We start from the raw sequence: 23,975 nt of genomic DNA on the forward strand, positions 1-23,975 counted from the left end.
GCCCAAAGGTTTCGTACCCCTTGCCTCCACCTGTACAACCCCTATGTTCATGTTGTTGGATTTTTTTTTTTTTTATTGCTTTTTAGTTTCCTTGTGCATCGCTTTATCTTATTAGGGAGTCAGGGCTGTAACTAAGCAATTGTTTGCCTTCATCTAGTGATGAAAGGAGGCAGCGCTCCTGCCAAATCTGAGTTAATTCCTATCTTCCCTCCATCTCTCCCTCCCTCTGTCCCTCTCTCTGTTCTCCTCCCTCTCCTCCTCCCTCCCTCCTCTCTTCTCTATTTCTCCTTCTCACTCTCTATTCTTTAAGATGGTTCCGACTGGAGGGTCATAAGCAATGGGCGGTAGTCGTTCTGGAGTGGCTGGTCTGGGTGCAACATAAAAACAAACGACACCTCCCCACCACTGAAGCAGGTCGTCAGTGGAACGGGCTGCCATTTGAATAGAGGACTTGCTGTCATCAGTGTCCACACGTGAAAGGCACGCAGTCACCTCCCATAAATTTCGTAGAAGGGAAGTGGGACCATCAGCTCCACCATCCATCTTAGATTCTGGCTGTGGGTCTGAGGATCCGCTGAAGTGCTTGAACGGTCGGTGCCGGGGCTGATCATTAACGTGACATCGGAGTTGTGGATGCTGGGGAGGCGTGAGGCTGGAGTCCAGGATGGTGGGTGGTCAGTGGAGCGCACCTTCATTTCAGTGAGCATGGAAACAGGGTCCGGGCTTGCTCACGTATGGCATCGGTGAGGCTCGGACTGGGTTTGCACAACCTGAATTCCACATCCTTTTCTCGTGTCGGCCCTGTTCTGCCCACGTCTGGCTTAGAGGGTTTGCTACCCTGTTCTCGGTGGCCAGTGAGATCAGTTAGGCGGCTCTATAATAAATAAACTTGAATTTGAATAAACTTGAATTTGATTCTGCGTAAACAAACACATTTTGGCTTTACCTTTGCTGGTTTGGATTGATTGACCTTTCAGTGCTTGAGTGTGTCGACATCCCCACCACAGTTTGGATTTGTCGGTAGCACTTGCTCTGTAATTTTTTTCTCTCTGTCATGTTTGAGGATATTGGGTCTGCCACCCATTTAAAATCTCTCCCCCTCTGAATGCAACCTCCTGTCATTACCTAGTGGCTTTCTTCCTTCCTGATGATGGTCTCTCTCTTAAAGTCTACACACAAGTTTATTAACTAAACTTTAATTTAGTTCAGTTTGCCTTCCTTTTATCCCCCCACCTCCTAACACTCCTACTTTTTTTTTTTTTTTTTAATCCTTGGGACATTTTGCCTCTCCTATGAAAACTACATTCTACAGCACAATGATATCTGTCCTTGCCTTACTCAGTCAGCCTTACTACACGTCCCTTGAAAGCAGGGCCAGTTTTTCTGATTGTTGAGAGATTGTGGTTCTGTTTTGGTTCTTTCTCCCCCTCCAGATGATTATCACAATGCTCTCTCCAGTATCAGGAGGTAATATTATGGTGTGTTCCCCAAGACAAGGCGCTGCTCAGCAAGGCATCGGGGACCCCGAATTATCTGGTGTTGGAGGGTTTCGGTTTCAGAGAATTGGTAAGGGAGAAGCAGGGTTCCTGAGAGGTGAAACTAAAGATCTTACTGCAAATAGATCTTGGTCATGACTTGGAAAATGTCACTGTTGTGTTTGTAAATCACTGATACCAAAGGAAAACGTAAACTCAAGTGCGTAAGAGCTTTGGAGTTTGCGAGGTCTTCCTTCTGATCCGAGGAACTACTTTATATTTTTAACAGGCAAATACTGCTAGTTGAGCACCTACTTATATGCCAAGCACTGTCCGTATAACACCCGTAGTATTGATTCCGTTTTAGGATTGTGGAGACGAACATTCAGGAAATGAGGGAAACTGGCCCCGAGTCACATAAGTGATGAAATGTGACGTTGGGAAAGCAAGACACCCTCAATTACAAATTTGAAAGAAATCCTGCCATTTACGACGCGATTTTTAAGTTCTAGGCTCTGGTTAAATTAGTTCACATTTCATTTAAAGCTCACGGCAACCCCATTAGGTAGGTATTACTGTTGCATTTTAGTCTAGGAATTCAAAGCTCACAAAGGTTAAGTAACTTGTTCAAGTCCTTAAGCTTTAAATGGCAAAACTAACACTGAGACCTGGATCTGACTTAAAAGCCCTTACCGTTAGGCGATGGTGTTCCCACCCGTAAATAGATCTCATATATCCACACATCTCAGCCTTACTCGGCTGCCACGTACTTTTCATCAGAACATGACTCCACTGGAAATAGATATTTTAAGTAAATAAAATGACTATTTTTCATCAGAATCTTGCTCCCCCGTCTCCTACCGTCACACATGTACGCATAGGCCTTTCTCCTTCCAGCTTATGGCAGAAGCGAAAACCTGATAGTGTATTTCTTTGCATATGCTAAACGTTTTCTGCGCCCAAAGCAGCATAGGATGATGAGATTTGGAGTCTGGCGTCTTGATTCAAATCCTGGTTCTAAATCCTACTCCCTTTTGTAGTCTCAGAAAACTCAACCGCTTTGAGCTTCGGTTCTCATGCCTAAGGGGCAGGCTCCACAGAGCTCCCTCAGAGGGCTGTCCTGGCAGGTGGAAAGACAGCGGGAAGATCCCCAGTACTTGGCGGATAGTGTCAGCGGAAGGAAATGCAGCGTAAGGCGGCCGTCTCTGCATGCAGCCTGGGAATCTCCCGGCGTCCTTGAGGCTCTTTCAGGGGGTCTGTGACCTCAAGATCGCTTTCATAATAATACTGAGACCTTAGTTCCCCTTTCCACAAGTTTAGAGCGGTCTCTCCACAGGCCACAGAACATGAGCCATCACATCAGACGGGCTGCGAAAGCAGTTACCAGAATCTAGTTGCCTTCCATTAAGCTAGAGAGAAGCTCTGCACTGGAACCACCTGGAAATCTTTACAAATTATTGATGCCCAGCTCTCACCACATTCTTATTTGATTGCCATGGGGTGGGGTGGTGCATTAAGGGGGGGGCGTTTATAAAAGTTGCTCGGGTGATTTGAATGTGCAGTAAAGTTAAATGGGCATTTGATTCTCAATGGGTATAAAGTTTTTGTTATTCAAGATGAGTAAGTTCTAGAGATCTGTGCAACAGAGTACTTAGTTACTAATACAGAATTGTACACTTTAAAATATGTGAAGGGAATAGACCTCACATTAAGTGTTCTTGCCAAAAAACAAACAAAAAAACAAACAAAAAAACCCTCAAAAGAGCACAGGAACATTTTTAGAGGTGATGGATATGCTGAGTACCTTGGGTATGGGGATGGCATCAGGGAATACGCATACATGAAACGTGTGCATTTTTTTGGTATATAAACTATACATTTAAAAAATAAAAATAAAATAATGTTAAGTAACCTAAAAAAAAAAAAAAGAGGATTTGTAAAACTATGTAACAGCACCACTCTCCACACTAATTTTCTTTTTTCTTTTGGAAAAAATGTCATGTTAATAAAATGTTGTGTTAATAAAATGTTACTTGTATTATGTGTGATGGGTCTTGAATAATTGTTTTGAGTGTAAAGGGGTTCTGAGACCAAGAGTTTAAGGGACGTTGGTACGTGGGTGTAGGGATCAAAACCCTGGACTCTGGAGCCAGGCCGCCTGTTGCTGTCATGGCTCTGACATTGTGGGCTTTGTCACCGGGGGCACTTTACTTACCCTCTCTTGACTTCAGCTCCCTGGCCCATGAAATGAATATAACAATAACATTCACCTCTTAGACTTTTTGTGAGGTTCAATGAGTAACACACCTAAAACAGTTAGCACAGTGCCCGGACCGCTCTAGTGGCTTTTACCGATATATACCTTCATTGTTAACTATTCTGGTTATTATGAGTGGCTAACATTAATGATCTTGCAGTATCATTGTAAAATGTGTGGGTCGAGCCATTCTTCCAGACCACCTCATTTTTCCATACAACCATGGAGAAGGAGCCGTTAAGGTAGAGTCTCTTGGAGAGATCGGCGGGAGACGTCACGGACCCGCTCACCCCACACCGTGGGCTTTGGCTCATTTCTCAATTTGTACGGTGGCGATGCTGTGTTGCTCAGCGGATGCATGAATAACGGGAGGCGACAGCAAGGTGACCATGTGATTGAGGGAGAGGAGGACCTGGCAAGGATGTGTTTTATTAGCCAGAATGTTCCCAGAGCCCACCCTCTGAAGTCACTCCCCTTTTGCTTCAGACAGTTGCCAGCCTTCAGGTTCTATGTTCCCGCTGGCTTTTTCTCCCACACGGAACTCACCTCTTTAGGAGGTGAGGAGGAACTCACCTAAAGATTGTAACACATCTTTATTCCCACAGTACGCTTCAGCACCATTAGTCACAGCTGCAACAATAAAAGCATCTCTTCAGAATTGAGAACGACAGAGAGATGAATAATTCAATAACGCTGAAGGCCATCAACATGATCAAAATTCCCTGCAGCGGAAGAAAAAGAAGAAGAAGGAAAAAAATGGAGAATCATGGTATTAGCACAATAATGATTTTTCTGATGACAGTGAGGTAGAAATGCCCAGGTGGGAAAAGCTCTCCCACGTGTCTCAAGTGCATCCCGTGCCTACGAAGTAAATTAGTGCAAGATCGTAAGAATATACAGGCATTTTAACACCGCGCAGGACGGCCTATTATTTTCTTCGAGAAAGTCATACAAAACAATACATTTTCTGTATTATAGGCAGGAAAGCCTCCATTTCATAAATATATACCAATATAAAAAATGATATCAAAAAAGTAGTCTGTTGAAGGAGAAAGATTAAGAAATAGGAAAAAAAAATAGAAGCAAAAATAGAAAAGGAAAGAAAGAAGAGAGGGGAAAACCCTACAGGGCCCAGAAAAAAGAGGAACATGTCGAAAAAGACATACAGATCGAAGCATAGGCTAATAGTACCATCTTCCGTTCTTTTTATAACTGCCAGAGACCCTTAAAATGCTTTGTATCTTGGCACCAAAGAGCACGAACAGTATATACACTTTGTTGGGAGCCCAGAGGCTAGACACGCAGTGTTCTGCCAGTGAAAGTTTGTGAAGATCATAGGGTTCACATTCTGTTCTGCAACCGTGTCTATGTGGTGTGAGTATAGGTTGACAAACTGTTTATTTTAGAGTCACATGGTTTTTATTTTATTTATTAATGTTTATTTATATTAGAGAGAGAGTGTGTCTGTGCGTGAGCGGGGGAGGAGCAGAGAGAGAGGGAGACACAGAATCCGAAGCAGGCTCCAGGCTCCGAGCTGTCAGCACAGAGCCCGATGCGGGGCTCGAATCCACGAGCCAGGAGATCATGACCTGAGCTGTACTCGGAGGCTTAACCGACTGAGCCACCCAGGCGCCCCTCTGTTTTGTTTCTTAAGTAATATCCTGCTGTTTGAATAGTCTGTTTCTTTAGCCACTCTGTTGTTGATAGACATTTGAATTGTTTCTAGTTTTTACTATTAGAATAGATTTTCTGTGAATATTCTTATGTATATTGTGGAGACATAAACGAGGCCTGATTAATTTTCATAAAAACTGCCAGATAGTTTTCCAATGTGGTTGAGCCATTTACATTCCCACCAAAAATGTACAAGAATTCCATTTGCTTCACATTCCTGCCAACATTTGGTTTTGCCAGTCCTTGTAATTAAAGTCATTCTGGTGTGCATACAAATATTGTGATTTGAATTTGCGTTCTTCTCATAACTGATAAGGTTGAACAAATTTTTACGTGCTTACTGGCCATTGGCATGTCTTTCTTTGTGAAGAGCTTGTTCAAGTGCTACTTTTTTTTTTTTTTTGTCTTTTTATTATTGATTTTCAGGAGTGCTTAATACTTTCTGGATATGGGTCTTCAGTCAGATAGATGTATTGAGGAGATTAACTCCCATTCTGTGCCTTGCCTTTTCACTTACTTTTTTTTTTAATTAAGTTATAATTGGTATATAAGCCTGTTTAAGTTTAAGGTATACAATATGTTGATTTGATACACTTGTATGGTGCAGCATGGTCACCACCACATTGGTTAGCTAATTACTTCCATCATGTCACCTAATTATCAATTTGGGGGTTTTTTGGTGGTGAGAATATTTAAGATCTAATCTCTTTGCAACACTAAAGTATATAATACAGTATTGTTAGTAATATTGACATTGCCGTGCATTAGACCTCCGGAGCTTATTCATCGTCTAGCTGGAAGTTTGTACTCTTTGACAAGCATCTGTCCGAATTCTCCACCCCGCAGCCCCTGGTAACCACCATTCCACTCTCTGTTCTCATGAAATTGGCTTTGTAAGATTCCACATGTAAGAGATATCATACAGTACTTGTTTCCCTCCATCTAGTCGGATGGAGATTTCACTTAGCATAATGTCTTCAGAGTCCATTCGTGTTGTTACAGACAGGTGGCTTTCCTTCTTTCTCATCACTGAATAATATCCCATTGTAAGTGAACCACATATGCATCTGTTCATGGACGTCTAGCTTGTTTCCATGTCTTGGCTATTGTAAATAACGCTGCAAAGAATATGAAGGTGGCTCATATCTTTTTGAGTTAGTGTTTTCTCTTCCTTCGTATACATACTCAGAAGTGTAGTTGCCGGATTATATAGTAGTTTTATTTTGAATTTTTTTTTGAGGACCCTCTGTATTGTTTTCCATGGTGGCTGCACCGATGTCCATTCCCACCGCCAGTGCACAAGGGATCCCTTTTCTCCACAGCCTCACTGACTCTTGTTATTTCTTGTCTTTTTGATAATAGCCTTCTAACAGATGTGAGGTGATATTTCATTGTGGTTTTGATTTGCATTTCCCTGATGACTCACGATATAGTGTGTCTTTTCATGTACTCGTTAGCCATCTGTATGTCTTCTTTAGAAAAATGTCTATTCAGATCCCCTGCCCACTTTTTAATTTTTTTTGCTGTTGTACAAGCTCTTTATATATTTTGTATGTCAGCCCCTTATTAGATATGTGACTTGTAAATATTTTCTCCTATTCCGTAGGTTGCATTTGCGTTTTATTGATGGTTTCCTTTGCTTTGCAGAAGCTTTTTAGTTTGATGTAGCCCCTCTTGTTTATTTTGCTTTTGCTGCTTTTGCCTCAGGTATCAAATCCAAACCATCATTGCCGAGACTGATATCAGAGAGTTTACTACCTATGTTTTCTTCTAGGAGTTTTATGATTTTAGGTCTTACATTCAGGTCTTTATTTTGAATGATTTTTCTATTCATTCAAAATAGATAGATTTTATCTATTTTGAATTGATTTTTATGTATGGTGTAAGATAGTGGTCTAGTTACATTTCTTTGTGTGTGGCCTTTTAATTTTCCTGATAACCATTTATTGGAGAGACTGTCCTTTCCCCGTCATATATTCTTGGCTCCTTTGTTGTGAATGTTTTTAAATTTTTTTTAACATTTATTCATTCTTGAGAGAGAGAGAGAGAGAGAGAGAGAGTGTGAGAGAAAATGAGTGGGGGAGGGGCAGAGAGAGAGGGAGAGAGAGAGAGAGAGAGTGGGAGACACAGAATCCGAAGCAGGCTCCAGGCTCTGAGTTGTCAGCACAGAGCCTGACGCAGGACTTGAACCAACGAACTGTGAGATCGTGACCTGAGCCAAAGTCGAACACTTAACTGACTGAGCCACCCAGGCGCCCCTCCTTTGTTGTAAATTAATTGGTCATACATGCATACGTTTATGACTGTATTCATTCCATTGACCTGTGCGTCTGTTTGTATACCTTACTGTTTTTGAGAACCATAGCTTTATAGTGCATTTGAAATCAAGAAATGTGATGCCTTCAGCTTTGTTTTTCTTTCTCAAGATTGCTGCTCTGCTCTTTGGGTCTTTCGTGGTTCCATGAAAATTTTAGGATTATTTTTTATTTCTGAGAAAAATGCCATCGGTAGTTTGATGGGGATTGATTGAATCTGCAGATTGCTCTGGGTAGTATTGGCATTTTAACAATATTAACCCTTCTGATCTATGAACACGGGATATCTTCCCATTTATTTGTGCCTTCTGTTTCTTTCATCAATGTCTTCAAGTTCCTTCACCTCCTTGATTAAATTTATTCCTAGGTACTTTATCTTTTTTGATGCAATTGCAGATGTGATTTCTTAATTTCTTTCTCATAGATCTTTATTAGCATGTAGAAATGCAACTTATTTTTATATATTGCTATTTGGATCCTGCAATCTTATTGAATTCATTTTATTAGTTCTGATAGTTTTTTTGGTGGAATCTTTAGGGTTTTCTGTGTATAATATGTCATCTGCAAGCAGAGACATTTTTACTTCTTCCTTTCTGATTTGGGTGCTTTCTCTTCTCTTCTTCTCTTCTCTTCTCTTCTCTTCTCTTCTCTTCTCTTCTCTTCTCTTCTCTTCCCTTCCCTTCCCTTCCCTTCCCTTCCCTTCCCTTCCCTCCCCTCCCCTCCCCTTCCCTTCCCTCCCGTCCCCTCCCCTCTTCTTTTTTTTTTTTTTTTCATTTTTTTCCCTTTCTTCCCCCAATTGCTCTGGCTAGGATTTCTTGTACTTTGTTGAATAGAAGTGTTAAGAGTAGGCATCCTTGTCTTGTTCCTGTGGGCTTGTCATATATGGCCTTTATTATGTTGAGATAGGTTTCTTTATCTCAGTGTGTTGAGAATTTAAATTATGTTTAAATTTTGCATGTTAAGTTTTGTCAAATTCTTTTTCTTCATCTATTGAGATGGTCGTATGATTTTCATTCTTCATTATGTTATTGTGGTATATCACATTGACTGATTTGTATATGTTGAACCTGGTATCCCTGGAATAAACACCACTTGATAATAGTGTATGCGACTTTTAATATACTCTTGAATCCAGTTTGCTAATAATGTGTCGAGGATTTTTACATCTATATTCATCAGGGATATTGGCTTGCAATTTTCTTGTGGTGTACTTGTCTTGTTTTGGTGTGGGTATTCCTGGGCTTATAAAATGAATTTGGATGCTTCCACCTTTTAGAAGAGTTTAAGAAGGATTGGTATTAATTCTTCTTTAAATGTTTGGTAGAATTTGCCAGCGAAGCCATCTGGTCCTGGATTTTTCTCTTTTGGGAGGTTTTTGATTACTGATTCAATATTCTTCAGGGCTAATTTGCCAATGCCAATTGTTTTCAGTTTGTGTTGGTTTGATATCTCTATTTCAACTTTACTTTTAAAGAACATTTTCACTGGACATAGAATTCCACGCGTTATTTATTTTGGCACTTTAAAAATGTCATTCCGCTGTCCTGCGGCCTTTATCAGGCCTCCAAGTGAGAAGTCAGTTGGAAGTTTACCTTTATTCCTTTGAATGGGATGTCCTATCTTCTGGCATGAGTGGTTCTGTCTGGTTTTTGTTTGTTTGTTGGTTTGTTTGTTTGTTTACACTTAAACGTAATATGCAAAAAATGGTAGAAATTCTAAATTATGTTGTCTTCCTCTGGAGATGATGTAATTTTCTTCCATCAGACAGATTAGGGGAAGGTTACCTTGATCAGAATAATTCCAAGGATGGATTTCAGTTTTGTGGGATGGCTGATCTGTTTCTTTTGTCCTTGGTTCTAGGGTGTAGTCTTTCTTCAGAAGTGAAATTTCGGGGTGTTTACTAGACTCCACCACTGCTGTTGGTGGACTCTGAACAGTTTGTGTGTCTGTCCCCAGCACTGCATGACTGCTGAAATCTATTCTTGGCCTTTTAGCCTCTTAGCTTCCTATCAACTTGGCTTCTGAGCTTTGCATCCTACACGTTAGGAGTCAGCAAATAACTTGTGGAGGAACGCGATGGAGCATTTTGGGTTTACTTCAATGTGTACAATTCTTACACGATCCTTGCACTTCAAATCCTGGCGGCTGTGGTATCTTTCATGTATATTCAAACAGCTGGAAATGTTTTGAAATTCTAATAAGCTTTTAATTAAAGTGGTTTTCACTAGAGGGATGCTCTGATATAAATTACTCTGTCATAACCATAAAAAAAGATTTGTATATTTAAAAATTCTTTTTAATGTTTATTTATTTTTGAGAGACAGAGACAGAGCATGAGTAGGGGAGGGACAGAGAGAGAGGGAGACAAAGAATCCGAAGCAGGCTCTGAGCTGTCAGCACAGAGCCTGATGCGGGGCTCAAACCCACAAACCGTGAGATCAGGACCTGAGCTGAAGTCTGACGCTTAACTGACTGAGCCACCCAGGTGCCCCAAGGATTTGTATATTTTATGAGTATTTTCTGTAAACCAGTCATTGGCTGTTTTACTCCTTTCTAATGTATGCATGATTTCTTTTTACTAATTTCCATTCTTGTCACTATATATTAATTTATTCTTCTTTCTTTGGACTAACTTTTCTCTCCTTTAATCCCTGAGATTAATGTTTGGACCATTGTTTTTCAAAGTTTCATAATTTATAGTATCTACATTTCTAAGCTATGAATTGCCTTAAAGTATTGTTCTACCTTCTGCCCTCAAGGTTTTGAGCTTTCATTTCAGAACATGTTTGGATTTATATTTTAATTTTTTCTCTGATCCGATAATTCCTTTGAAGCACACTTCTTCATATCCAACCACGTAGGGGCTTTTGAAATTACTTTAAATCATTGTTTATGGTTTTATTGCATAGGACATACATTATGACTTCAACCTTTGGTATTAATCTGAAATTGTCATATTTACCAATATATAATCATTTTTTTGTGTGTGTTACAAAAATGTGTATTCTGTTGTTGTTGGAATAGTAGACAAAATATATCTGTGAGCTAGTTTTTTACTTTTGATGATACCATTAAGTTTTAAAACATATCAAAGTCTAAAGTTCTTCAAACCTTCACCCTCTTCTCAGGGAAAACTCAGGCCCTTAGCAAACTCAAATAGCAAAAACACGATTTGCTCCCTTCTCTATTTACATGTTAATTCTGACTGGTATTTTATTATTCTATTTTTAATTTTGTTTAATTTTTTTTAACGTTTATTTATATTTAAGACAGAGAGAGACAGAGCATGAACGGGGGAGGGTCGGAGAGAGAGGGAGACACAGAATTCGAAACAGGCTCCAGGCTCTGAGGTGTCAGCACAGAGCCCGACATGGGGCTCGAACTCATGGACCACGAGATCATGACCTGAGCTGAAGTCAGCCGCTTAACCCACTGAGCCACCCAGGCGCCCCCTGACTGGTATTTTAAATACTTTATTTTTAATTTCAGTGTATCTTATTGTTGCTGTATTACACAAGCAGCCTTCACTCGTATTTGTCCATGTGTTTATCACATTCTTTGTTCTTCCTTCCTTCTTGTGTCTCATTGTGCTATCATTTTCTTTGTACTTGGAGTTCATTATTATTCCTTTAATGCTGCTCTGCAGGAGACAAGCTTGAATTTTGCGTCTCTGAAGAGACTTCATTTCACTTCATTCTTGTAAGATGTTTTAATGGGCCATGAATGACAGGCTCTTGGTTGGTATTTTTTTGTTTGTTTCAAAACACTGAAGATATCAGTTCAGTCTCTGGCTTTTATTGTTGCTTTTGAGAAGTTAACTGTTAGTCCAGTGGCTTCTACTTTTTCCTTTTGGTAATTTTCATAGTCTTTAGTTTTAGCTAAGATTATTAAGAATTGATCATGGAAAGAAACCATGATTTGAAAAGTAACTGTACTTTGACTCAGCAAATTGAGGTGCACCAAAGCATGATAATGGATGCAAGACCAAATATCTAAGTTCAAGGTTTTAACATAAGGCTTCTCAGAGCCTTATGTTCAAGGTAAGACCACAGAGAAATGTCTTAATGGTGATTCCATGTGAATTAATGTTTTCCAAAAATTAGACCACTGACTATCCTTGCAACTATTCTAGTTTGCAACTCTAACCAGATCCTTTCCAGACTACTGTTCCTCTCCCCTAAAATTACCTTGTGACTACTCCAGCTGATGAAAGCCTATAAATGCTCTTTTCTGGTTCCCCTTATTGCACCTGAGACCCTATGCTCTCCTGTGATTAGCAGATTTAATACATTCAGCTTTTAACTGCCTTTGATTTTCCTGGTGGTCTTTGAAGGTGCCAGACAGTCACAGAGACCCCCAGAGAGGTCTAGCCAGACCCCTCACCGTTTTGGTCCTGGTCCTTTGACTCATTTAGTGACTATTCCACTGAATCTGTTTGAGCAACCCTGTGCAGGGTTTGCACATCCCTGTTGACGAGGGGAGTCTAGCACTTTTTATTGAATAGTGTTGATTTGTCCTAGAAATCAGGTCTCCCAGGACTTTTTCATTAGCCCTTCACATTTGTTCCTGTTTACTTTTTACTTGGTGGGGGAGGAAAAAGACAGTCTGCCAAAGCTTTGCCACTAACCATCCTGTTTGCCCATCTGCCTTTTATCTATGTTTTTGTGTATCTATAAGAATAAATCATGGGGTGGGGGAGCGCCTGGATGGCTCAGTTGGTTAAGCGTCCAACTTCAGCTCAGGTCATGATCTCACGGCTCATGAGTTCAAGCCCTGCATCAGGCTCTGTGCTGACAGGGCACAGACAGGGCTGACAGGGCTCTGTGCTGGAGCCCGCTGCAGATTCTGTGTCTCCCTCTCTCTGCCGCTCCTCATTCTCACTCTTGTGTGTCTCTCTCTCAAAAATAAACACTAAAAAAAAAAGAATAAATCTTAGGGAAGGAATAATTATAGATTTAAAATTCTGTCTTCTTATTCAGCCACCAGGGCTAATGAGTAAAATGTCTTTTTGACCAGTATCCTCTCTAGGACCAATTACCTTGGATCGCTTAGTAAAAATTTGTAAGAAACCTTTTCCAGTCTTGTCTATGTGTAGGAAATTGGCTGTAGGAGAGACTCTTCTTCATATATTCCACCTGTTGGAGGCTGCTGATTCCTTGTATCTGCAGGCAGGGGTAGATTTTCTAAGGCCTTTGCTGTCCCTGATATCTTCTTACTTCCTGGTAATCATTGACTAAATCCTCAGAAATTGATTCTGTGTTATATCTCAGTGAATTATATAACTTCTTTTCTGATAACTGATTATAAAATTTGTCTTGCCCCCCCCCCCCAAACAGATGTGGACTACTTTCCCTTGCCAGCCAGCTAATCGTTTTTGTGTGACCTTAGGCAGGGGATTGGTTATTTTGGAAATACCATCAGGGAAAGAGTACACTTGAGTCTTTTTTCATAAGATCTTATGGAAACCTCCACCACCACCACCACTACCACACTTATTATAGACATCAAGCTATAATCTAGAAACCTCACGGAAGCAAATGGTCTAAAAGATTAGGACAGCTAATGCACAGGTGGCCCTGTGCTCCTCACAATTAGGAACTAGACTGCTTCCTCTGCTCAAGATGACCAGAACAAAATTATTCCCCCTTCAAAATGACAGATGCCATTGATGGCGATGGGCTTATCACCTTGGCTATTTTATCTCCTCTGTGCTAGTTCAAGGTGCTAGGTTATTGGTAGACAACCCTACATACACAGTATTACCATGGCAACCTTCTTTGAAAATCAGTATTGTCATGCTTCTTCATTCACTCAGGCCAACAATAAGGGACAAGCTCCTGAAACTGGTCCAAGAGGAAATAGAAAACCTAAATACACAGATGACAGTGATTGTAAAAACATCCCACAAAGAAAAACCCAGACCCAGGAGACTTCACCAGTGAGTCTTCCTAACGTTTACAGAAAGTTTGATACCAATTTTCACAAAATTTAACAAAAAGTATAAGAGGAAGGAATATTTTCCAACTCATTCTATAATGCCAGTATTAACCAGACGCGAAAAAGACGTCACAAGAAAAGATGACTATAGGCCAGTATCCCTTATATAGATGCAAAAATCTTTAACAAAGTACTAGAAAGCTGAATCTGATAACATTTGTAAAGGATTATATACCATGACTGAGTGGGATTTATCCTAGGAATGTAAGGTTTCTTTAAGACAAAAAGGCAATCAATGCAATGCAGCATAATAATAGAATAAAGGACAAAGACCTCATGATTGTCTCAGTAGATCTAGAAAAAGAATTTCACTAAATTCAACACACATGGTAAATACATTTAACAAACTGGGAAGAGAAAAAACTTATTCAATCTGATCAAGTCCATATAAAAAACCCTCAGCCGACAGCATACCTAATGATGAAAAACTGCATGCTTTCATTCTTTTATATTTTTGATTTTTTTAATGTTTATTTATTTTTGAGACAGAGAGAGACGGCATGAACAGGGGAGGGGCAGAGAGAGAGGGAGACACAGAATCTGAAGCAGTCTCCGGGCTCCAAGCTGTCGGCACAAAGCCCGATGTGGGGTTTGAACTCACAGACCGTGAGATCATGACCTGAGCCAAAGTCGAATGCTTAACCGACTGAGCCACCCAGGTGCCCCATGCATGCTTTCATTCTAAGCACAGGAAAAAGATGAGGAAGGATGTCTGCTCTTGCAATGTCCATATTTTACTTTTTTTTTTTTTTTTACTTTTTTTTAACATTTATTTATTATATTATTGAGAGAGACAGAGCATGATTGCGGGAGGGGCAGAGAAAGAGGGAGACACGGAATCTGAAGCAGGCTCCAGGCTCTGAGCTGTCAGCACAGAGCCCAATGCGGGGCTTGAACCCATAAACCAGGAGATCATGACCTGAGCCACTCAACCAACTGAGCCACCCAGGCACCCCAATATTTTACTTTTACAAAAAATTGTTTAATTTCATTTTTCAGAGAGAGAGAGAAGCAGAGCATGAGCAGGGGAGGGGCAGAGAGAGAGGGACCCAAATCTGAAACAGGCTCCAGGCTCTAAGCTGTCAGCACAGAGCCCGACATGGGGCTCGAACTCATGAGCTGTGAGATCATGACCTGAGCCGAAGGCAGACACTTAACCTAGTGAGCCACCCAAGTGCCCCACCATATTTTACTTCTGTAAGGACTCCCTTTTCCTCAGGTGATTACTTTCCAGCTTTCTCTGCACATTTTGATGGGTCTTGTTGACTGTTTTTTCTGTAGATTTACATCTTTTACATTACCTTAAACTAATATTAGTGGTGTTTTGGAAAGATTAGAAGTAAATCTCTGTTTTCAATGTATACCATGTTTTGTCAGAAGTCCAGACTAAATATTAAAGCCAAAACCAAAACCATAAAAACATTCCCCTCGTGATTCTAATGTACATCTAGGGCTATGAATTACTACCGAACTGCTCTACCTGTAGTTTTCCTCTTGTAACACTCGGTCTTTTATATTACTCATTGGTACACATTTTGCCTTCTCTACTCATCTGTGAAATCCTAAAGGTGGGGGTCGTAATGCGTTTATTTTTCTATTCCACAATGCCTGGTATAACCTAGAAGATCCTATTATTTCTGTAAATGTTCGTAAATAAAAGACAATACATGTGTCTACAATGTTATTTAGATTTTGCTGATCGGGTGCTAATAAATCTTTACGATTACCCCCATTATCCCTTACTGTAAAAATGTGGCATACTTACAATGAATAGGGTATTAATGGCCCAGCACCGACCATTTGTGTCTTCATGGCCACAAAAGTAGTTTTGATCTAGAACGAGACCAAGTGCGATGAGAATAATTCCGGCTGTTGCTGCCAAGGCACTAAGAGAATTCATTGCTTGGGTTGTCTTCACCTGAAAGAGATGAACATAACACGCAGGCTGTAGGCAGAGCAGCAGTGGGAAGACCGGGAGAGGGTTTTAGTCACAGCATTGCAATGCCACTAGGCAGCTGTGTGATCATCTGTGAGACACTTCATCCCTTCGGGCTTCGGGCTCTCAGCCACAGAATAATGGGATCCAGGGAGCTCTGAAAAATCCTTCTGTCCTCCATGATCTGTACCCGAGTTAACTCCCATTTACTTGGGGGAAGGAGTGCACACTGGACAAAAAGGGACTTAGGCGTTGTCACCTTGCATTGCATTTTGATGCCCTGGTAAAAGTCATGACCTACTTACATTTTTGTTTCATGACTCTAACTAAACATTGTATTTCTTTGCAATTTTTAGTTCTTCCCCAAACTTGAAACCTGCAGGGGACACCCTGGGCTGGAATTACTTTCTTGGCTTCTTAATTAATATCTCACATTTTTGATTCTTTGAGAAAAGTAAAAATATTCTACTTATAATTTATCTGTAAGTTAAAATCTCGCACTCATTAACACTATATTATTTATTTTGAACTTTTGCTTATAAGGTTTAATTAGATTGTCTTCACGGTATGCCTGTCATGTGAGCTAATAAACTCGTGCCTGTTGAAATGTCTGGCAGGAGATGGGACCACAAATACTTACAAAAAGAATGACTGAGTGTGTCACTGAAATGCTGAGACCCATTTTACCTTTTGGCTTAGGAACTTGGAGATTTATTCTGTGTTTCAGTGTTTTCATAAATAAGAAACTGGATTACCTAGAAAATTCTCCTGGCACTAGGGGCGCTTGGGCGTCTCGGTCAGTTAAGCGTCCAACTTAGGCTCAGGTCATGACCTCACAGTTCGTGGGTTCGAGCCCCACGTCGGCTCTGTACTGACAGCTCAGAGCCTGGAGCCTGTTTCAGATTCTGTGTCTCCCTTCTCTCTCTGTCCTTCCCCCATTTGCACTCTGTCTCTCTCTCTCCCAAAAATAAACACTAAAAATTTAAAAAAAAAAAAAAGAAAAGAAAACTCTTCTGGCATTAGTGTTTTATGATTCTATGGACAAAAAAAAGCCAAATGCCATCAATTGGTATCAGTACTTGACAGTTTGTGGAATTGTAGTGGTTTAAAGATTTTCCAAATTCATTTTCAAGGCTAGACTTAATTATTTCAATGTTACACATTTTTTAGGAAAGGAGAAATCTAACTCACCAGGCTTCCTGTGGGTTTTCTTTCCAGTGCAACTAGGAAGGCTCCAGAATTAATGAACTATTAAAAAGAATAAATATCTTAGTGATGGGCTTGTTTAGCTGATGCTAAAGAGGTCTCAGAGAACAGACCTCTCCGCGTTTCTTGTACATGCCTTCCTAATTCCTATGATCCTCAAAGCAGTGAGCAAGATGCCTCAGATGACTATCTACAAATGAGTAGCGGACAAAATACTGAACTAGAAAGTAGCTTTAGTCTTAACTATCTATTTGAACACTGGGCTTTAGTTTTCTCATCCATCTTCCTTTTACAGCTGTTGTGGACTCAGCTTTGATGTCACGACACATTGGTGTCAAATCAGTTCACAGCCAATAAGATCAGGTTCTGTGATCCTTTTAAGAAACATCCTCCTTGAGGAGGGCACCTGTTGGGATGAGCACTGGGTGTTGTATGGAAACCAATTTGACAATAAATTTCATATTAAAAAAATAAAAAGAAACATCCTTCATGCCCATGTGCGATCCAGTGTGTTCTCCCAGCTAATAGGCTGGGCATTCTGAAAAAAATCCCCAGGATTTTCATGGAGGTGAGTCATACATAGTAGTAGCATCATTACCTGGCAGAAACTCCAGATGGGATTACAGCACACCCATTTTTAAGTTTCTGGTCCCACCGCCTGGTATTGCTTCAGCCTCACCTCTTACCCTCACTCTCTGTGCTGAACTCTTACAGTTCTCAGAATAGAAAGTGTCCCTCCTCCCTTGGCAGCAAGATATCCCTACCCCTTACCCCCAGCCATTCCCCACTCCCATCCTCTGTGTGTGCCCTCCTCCTGCTTAACCACTGGCCCTTTAAAACTCCCATCAGACTGGAAGTATCCCTGGGAAGTCTCCCCTCCTTTTTGTGGGTGCCCTTCCTCTAGAGGCAGCTTGCCTGTCTGTTCTCACTCATCACACCGTATGGTAATTATCCTACTCTCCACTTGAGAGACCTCGAGACCAAGAACTGCTTTTTCTATGAATTCCCACACACTATTCTCTGGCACTATACTAGGTCCCAAAATAATGTTTATTGAATGTTATGAAATGTGATTAAATGTCTCTGTGCAGCTCAAAGATACCTCTGTTTCTTTACTTTTCTAAAAAGTTCTAAAACTTTTTTCTAAAAAGTTTCTTGACTTTTCTAAAAAATTCTGATTAAGAATTCCCTACTTTACTTTCATCTCGACTTCTGTAAGCACTGTCTGCACCCTCTGTGGTATCATTAATCCCAGTACCTTGAAATGACCTGTTTACATGTTTGCTTTCTTGGTAAATTGAGAGCCCTTTGAAGGAAGTGCCCATGTATTACTCTTTTTGTTTGTTTATTACCCACCCCCCCCCCCAGATTAATTGAGATATAGTTGGCATGCAGTGCTGTTTAGGACGTACAGCATAATGATATGACTTAAACATAGTGTGAAATGATTATAATGAGTTTACTTGACATCAGTTATCTCATATAGATCCACCCCCCCAAAAAAATGAAAGAAAAAGAGGAAAAATAATATTTTTCTTTGTGATGAGAACTCTTAGAATTGACTCTCTTAAAAAATTCTATATGTATCATACAGCAGTGTTAACTGTAGTCATCCTGTCATACATTTGTCTTATAACTGAAGTTATGCTTATTTATCTCATAACTGAAGTTTGTGCCTTTTGAACACCTCCCTCCATCCCTTCTCTCCTCACTCTCTGCCCCTGGAAACCTTAAATCTGAGCTCTAGTTCTGTGAGGTTTTTTAAATTCTAAATATAAGTGAGATTGTACAGTATTTGTCTTTGCCTGTCTAACTTATTTCACGTTAACATAATGCCCTCAAAGTCTAACCATGTTATTGCAAGTGTCAGGATTTTCTTGGTTATTTATGGCTGAGTAATACACACACACACACACACACACACACACACACACACACACACACAAGTATGTATATACACTTCTTTATCCATTCATCTGTTGATTGACACTTAAGTTGTTTCCATATCTTGGCTGTTTTGAATAATGCTGCTACGGACATGGAGGTGCAGATATATCTTTAACATAGGGTTTTCATTTCCTTTGGATATATTTCCAGAAGTGGAATTTCTGGATCATATAGTAGTTCTATTTTTTATTTTTTGAGGAAACTTCATACCGTCTTTCATAGTGAGGGTCCATGTATTATTAACCTCTGGGTCCTCATTGCCTTCCTCCATGTGTCTGGCTTATAAAGATGGCAACTTATTTTGAATGAATTAATGGACAAATAATGTCAAGATCCAAGGAAATGTTCCCAAAGGAACTTCAAGGCCCAGTGATGGAACATCAGCAATTCTGATGAATTAATGGGGAAAAAATTTCAACAAAGTTGATTTTTATTTTAACTTTTCAAAGCATATCATGCACTGAATGCAGCTAATTTTGTAATTAAGAATTCCCTAGTATTCCTGTTGGCATGGCCTCAAATTTAACTCCATTGCCTATACTCACCAAAACAGAGCTCCAGAATGGATATCCTGAAATAAATATAAAGGGGAACCTTGGGTATGGGTTTTCAAGGGTAAAAAGGAAAACAACTCCAAAGGAAAAGTTCAGCAGTCCAAACAGGATCTGGATAGCCTGTAAATAGAGGAAAAGTCATGATAAGGAGAAAGCAAAACGGTGGGTTCCCTTTTCAAAAATGTGCATGATCCTCTTTTGGTTAAAAGGATTTGGCAATTACCTTCCTTATAAATAAGGAAAGGATAGCAGAAGCCCTTTTATGATACTCCCAGGTGTTTTCTTGATCCCTTTATCTGATACTTTGTAATAGGTAAAGTGATCTAAATCAGTGTTCTGGAAAATGTAGTCCATGGACTGGCAACATTAGGACCTGCTGGGAATTAGAGATGAAAACTCTCAGGCCCTGTATCCTATATCCTATACTTAGTGAGTAGAATCTCCAGGTGAGGCTGAGAAGTCCATGTCAAACTCCAAGCATCCGGGAAATGCACATCCAAACCGCAAGGAAATAGGACTTCACATCTGTTAAAATGGCTATCATCAAAAAGACAAGAGAGCAAATGCTGGTGAGGATGGGCTGCCCTGTTGGTGGGGATGTATTACCATGGAAAAAAGTATGGAGATTCCTCCAAAAATTAAAAATAAAGCAAATAATGAATACAAATAAAGCCAGGGTTTAACAACTGCTAGGGAAGATTGGTGAGCGTGACATAAAGAATGGAAGGTGTACCGCGTGTGAATCTGTTTTCTCTGCCCTCTTATTCTCCGTCTGTCTTCTCGGTCTGAGTAATCTCATTCACTCCCATGGTAACTATGACCTTTAAGTAGGTGAGTTGTGAATGAGATCATTTTCCTCAAGTCCAGGTTCCTTTGAGTAAGTTCAACACAATAGCCACCGCCCAGTCCTCTAAACTATTAAAATTGTTTCCTGCCTGGCTTTTCCGCACCAGCTTCCTTTTTCTCTATTCCAGTGTTGTGTCAGTGCTGAAGTAGGATAGCAAGACAGAACCAATCCGTTTGAAACAAAGCTGCCCAATCTGGCGGTCATCCAATTCAGAGAAGTGTTTAAAAATTACAGATTTCAACCACCACCACCACCCTCAAAATCGCTGTTCAGTGGTTCCGGAACAAGGCCCAGGGACCTGAGGTATATATTTTATAAAGCTCCTTAGGTAATTTGTTGGTTTCACAGATTGGAAGCTACTTGTCTATATTGTAAAATCAAAGTAGGGGTGGGATATAGGATTCTTGGCAATTAGGTCTCCACAAATTACCTTCCTGGTTGTTTCCTTTTCTCTCCCAGTTAGTTCCTAAAGGTGATTTTTCACATTTCAAATAGTTTTGGTAAAATATACATAACAAAATTTACCGTACTTACCATTTTATTTAAATTAAGAGGCTTTACTTTTAAAAGCGGTTTTAGGTTCACAGCAAAATGGCATGAAAAGTACAGAGTTCTCATGTATTTCCTGTTGCCTTCCCCCACTACCAACATCCCATACTGGTACATTTGTTGTCATTGATGAACCAACACTGACACATCACTGTCAATCAAAGTCCATAGTTTACATTAGGCTTCACTCTAGGTGTTGTACGTTCTGTGGCTTTTGACGAATGTGCAATGGTGTGTATCCACCATTATAGTATTGTGCACAATAGTTTTCCTTCCCTAAACATCCTGCCCTCCACATGGTCAACCCTACCTCTTCCCTTCATCCCCTGGCAACCACTGATCTTTTTGTCTCCGTACTTTGGCTTTTCCGGACTGTCACATACTTGGAATCATGTAGTTTGTTGTCTTCGCAGGCTGGCTTCTTTCACTTAGCAATGCATATGTTAGGTTCTCCATATGTCTCTTCATGGCTTGATGGCTTATTTATTTTGACCATCAAGTCACATTCCCTTGTGGGGATGTACCACAGTTTATTTATCCATCCTGATTTTTCTTATTTCTTTTTTGTCTTTTAGTCAATCCCCTTAAATCTTTCAAGTCTAATTTGCTCTCTCCCAGCTCTTCTTTGCCATTCCCAAACTACGCCACCATGAGCTCTTTGTTCACAGTGCTTTCTCTATCTAGAAAATTCTGCCTTCTTCCTTTCCCTTCATTTCTACTTATTAAAATTCCATCACTTCTGGGGCACCTAGGTGGCTCAGTCGGTTAAACATCCGATTCCAGCTCAGGTCATGATCTCAGAGTTCGTGGTTCGAGCCCTGCGTGGGGCTCTGTGTTGATGGGCCAGGGCCTGGAACCTGCTTTGGATTCTGTGTCTCCCTCTCTCTCTGGCCCTCTCCCACTCATGCTCTGTCTCTCTCAGATAAATAAACATTAAAAAAAAAACTTTAAGAAAATTCCATCACTCCTTCAGGGTTCAGATTAAATGCCAAATTTGCTATGATGTTGTCTCATTGCTTTTAACCTTTTTTTTTTTTTTACATTTATTCATTTTTGAGAGACAGAGAGAGACAGAGCACAAGCGGGTGAGGGGCAGAGAGAGAGGAAGACACAGAATCCGAAGCAGGCTCCAAGCTGTCAGCACAGAGCCCGACGCGGGGCTCGAATCCACAAACCACAAGATCATGACCCGAGCCAAAGTCAGACGCCTAACCGACTGAGGCACCCAGGAGCCCCAGTCTCATTGCTTTTAGGTAGAAGTAACTGTTCCTTCTCTGGATTCCAACCCCCTCCCCCCCACCACCATATATGGCTCCTATAAGATGCTACATTGAAATGTGGTTTTTAATATTGTCACTTTATTATTTCTAAATTATGTATTTATTCTTCTCAATGAGAGAAAGTGGGTTGTGTTTATTTCTGTAACCCCCTATAGTGTCTAACATAATTTTTTGCACATAGTTCAATCCATATTTGTTAAAGTAATATGAACTGTTTAGTGGAAGTTTGAGTACCATTATATTTAAATAGATGTTAAAGCAGTTTAGACTGTTGGCCCTTTCCTGCATGTCAGTGGGCCCTCTTTCTCTACTTTGTTTTTTTTTTTCTGAAAAAAAAATAAAAAATTTTTCCTATTTTCCATCCTTGAAGGCTTGGGATTGAAAAGACAAATATGTTATGAGATACAGGCCCTGTCACAGCCTCAAACATACTGAATCACATTGTCTGAAAGGAGGATTGGTAAATAAAAAATAATTAATATTCAAGAAATGGATAGGTGGGTGGAGAGATGAGCATTTACAGTATTAAGGGGATTTTCTGCAAAAGCCCCGCATATAAAAATACCATATCATGTTATCAAAATGAATTCTGAGTTCTGATTGGGAAAATATAAAACCGTACAACTCAGTAACCCAGGATATAGAACCTGATCTATTGACTTCTACTTGATTTTCTCTTCCTTTTCTCTGAACTTGACTAGGAAAAAACTCCTAGTTGGTCATTTTGGAGATTTTTACTTTAATTGTGACCTTCAAGAGCCCAGAGGATTCTTTTCCTCTCCATAGAAATTTGTACATAGTTGGTATAGAAATGTGACACTTCCTGATTTGAGTGGAAATAAAAGTTGGAATTAGCTCCTACCTTGAAACATTGCACCACCAAATATTTTTTTCTCTTTCTTCTCCCCCCCCCCCAACCCCCATCTTAGTTTAGGCTTCTGAACAAAGTAATAGAATCTATAATACCCTGATGAGGTGGCTGATTAAGCCCATGGTTCATAGACTGGATGGCTTATAAACAACAGAAATCTATTTCTCATGATTCTGGAGGCTGAAAGTTTGATAGCAGGGTGCCACAAGGTTGGGTTCTGATGTAGACCGCCTCTGGGTTACAGGCTGGAAACTTGTCTTTTGTAAGTTCACATGGTGGAAAGAGAGCTACTTACCTCCCTGACCTCTTCTTATAAAGGCATTAATCCCACTCATGAGAGTTTACCCTCATGAACTAATTACCCCGAAAAGATCCCACCTCCAAACACCATTACATTGGAATTACAGTTTCAACTATGAATTTTGGGAAACACAAACATTCAGTCCCTAACACACCCTCAGTAGAGTATACATTAGGGCAGATCTTACTTACCCCTAAGGTTTTCATTTTTGTGGTAAGTGATTTTGGAAAAGGGCCGCTAGATTCATAGGTTGTGGCTATAAACTCTGGTGACTGAAGCTTGGAAACAGTGATCTCCGGAGGAAATACAAGAAACACAGGACTGTGTGCAGAGTTTGAATTCATGATGGTGTAGTTGATATTTTGAAATGAAAAAATGTTCTTGTTACTTCAGTCTAGACCATGTTCTTCTGTTCCAAGGCTGTCTGGAGCGCTGGCATTGTTGTGCTTTGTCTTGGAATTGTAGAACCACAGCATCATAGAGTCATAGAATATCAGGATTGGCCGAGATCTCGAGGTTAGTGAGTAAAATTTCCAGGACGGGGGGTCAGAGGACCTGCCCAGTAGTTGTAGTGCAGTCAGAACCTCACCATGACCTTGGACAAGTCATGTGCTCTCTCTTAGTTTCAGACTCCATATATTCACATTGATCAGGCTGGGCTAGATGATCTGTGAGGACGTTTTCCTTCCCAAATAAATGAGTATTAGGAACATTCATTCTAGTTCTCTGTCTTCAGGAGGTAGGGGACAAGAGCTCTCAGGCCCTT

At 40.3% G+C, this 23,975-nt stretch overlaps 2 protein-coding genes across 5 annotated transcripts in view; one reads left to right on the top strand and one right to left on the bottom strand.

The window, feature by feature from the left end:
* LOC109246511 (membrane-spanning 4-domains subfamily A member 4A-like) overlaps window positions 1-23,975 on the top strand; it is a 168,081-nt gene that overhangs the window by 22,620 nt on the left and 121,486 nt on the right. The window contains exon 1 of one of the 3 annotated variants that reach the window (XM_019414525.2): window positions 4,971-5,106. The exons of the other annotated variants lie outside the window; for them this stretch is intronic. The gene's annotated coding sequence lies outside the window, so the exon portion shown is untranslated. Of the gene's footprint in view, window positions 1-4,970; window positions 5,107-23,975 lie in introns of those variants that run through there. 3 annotated transcript variants of the gene reach the window in all.
* On the bottom strand, window positions 4,142-23,662 carry MS4A5 (membrane spanning 4-domains A5). Of its 2 annotated transcripts, XM_019414530.2 has the most exons (5): window positions 23,401-23,661; window positions 19,353-19,481; window positions 16,846-16,902; window positions 15,484-15,636; window positions 4,142-4,454 (listed from the first exon to the last, which is right to left on the bottom strand). In XM_019414530.2, exons 1-5 carry the CDS (start codon window positions 23,551-23,553, stop codon window positions 4,353-4,355), a joined length of 594 nt encoding a protein of 197 aa, XP_019270075.2. In that variant the 5' UTR covers window positions 23,554-23,661; the 3' UTR covers window positions 4,142-4,352. The 2 variants fall into 2 exon arrangements, with proteins under 2 accessions (XP_019270075.2, XP_019270076.2); XM_019414531.2 differs by lacking the exon at window positions 16,846-16,902 and having other exon boundaries at window positions 23,401-23,662.

Source organism: Panthera pardus, unplaced genomic scaffold, assembly GCF_024362965.1.
Source record: "Panthera pardus isolate Hobbes unplaced genomic scaffold, ASM2436296v1 HiC_scaffold_12, whole genome shotgun sequence".
Classification (NCBI taxonomy): domain Eukaryota; kingdom Metazoa; phylum Chordata; class Mammalia; order Carnivora; family Felidae; genus Panthera; species Panthera pardus.

Excerpts from the sequence above, each read along its gene's own strand:
- MS4A5 (XM_019414530.2), bottom strand. The coding sequence starts at position 23,553 with ATGAATTCAAACTCTGCACACAGTCCTGTGTTTCTTGTATTTCCTCCG. Across the intron at positions 16,903-19,352 it reads CATTCTGGAGCTCTGTTTTG|TTCATTAATTCTGGAGCCTT; the intron begins GTGAGTATAGGC and ends TCTTTTTAATAG. Across the intron at positions 15,637-16,845 it reads GAAAACCCACAGGAAGCCTG|GTGAAGACAACCCAAGCAAT; the intron begins GTGAGTTAGATT and ends CATCTCTTTCAG.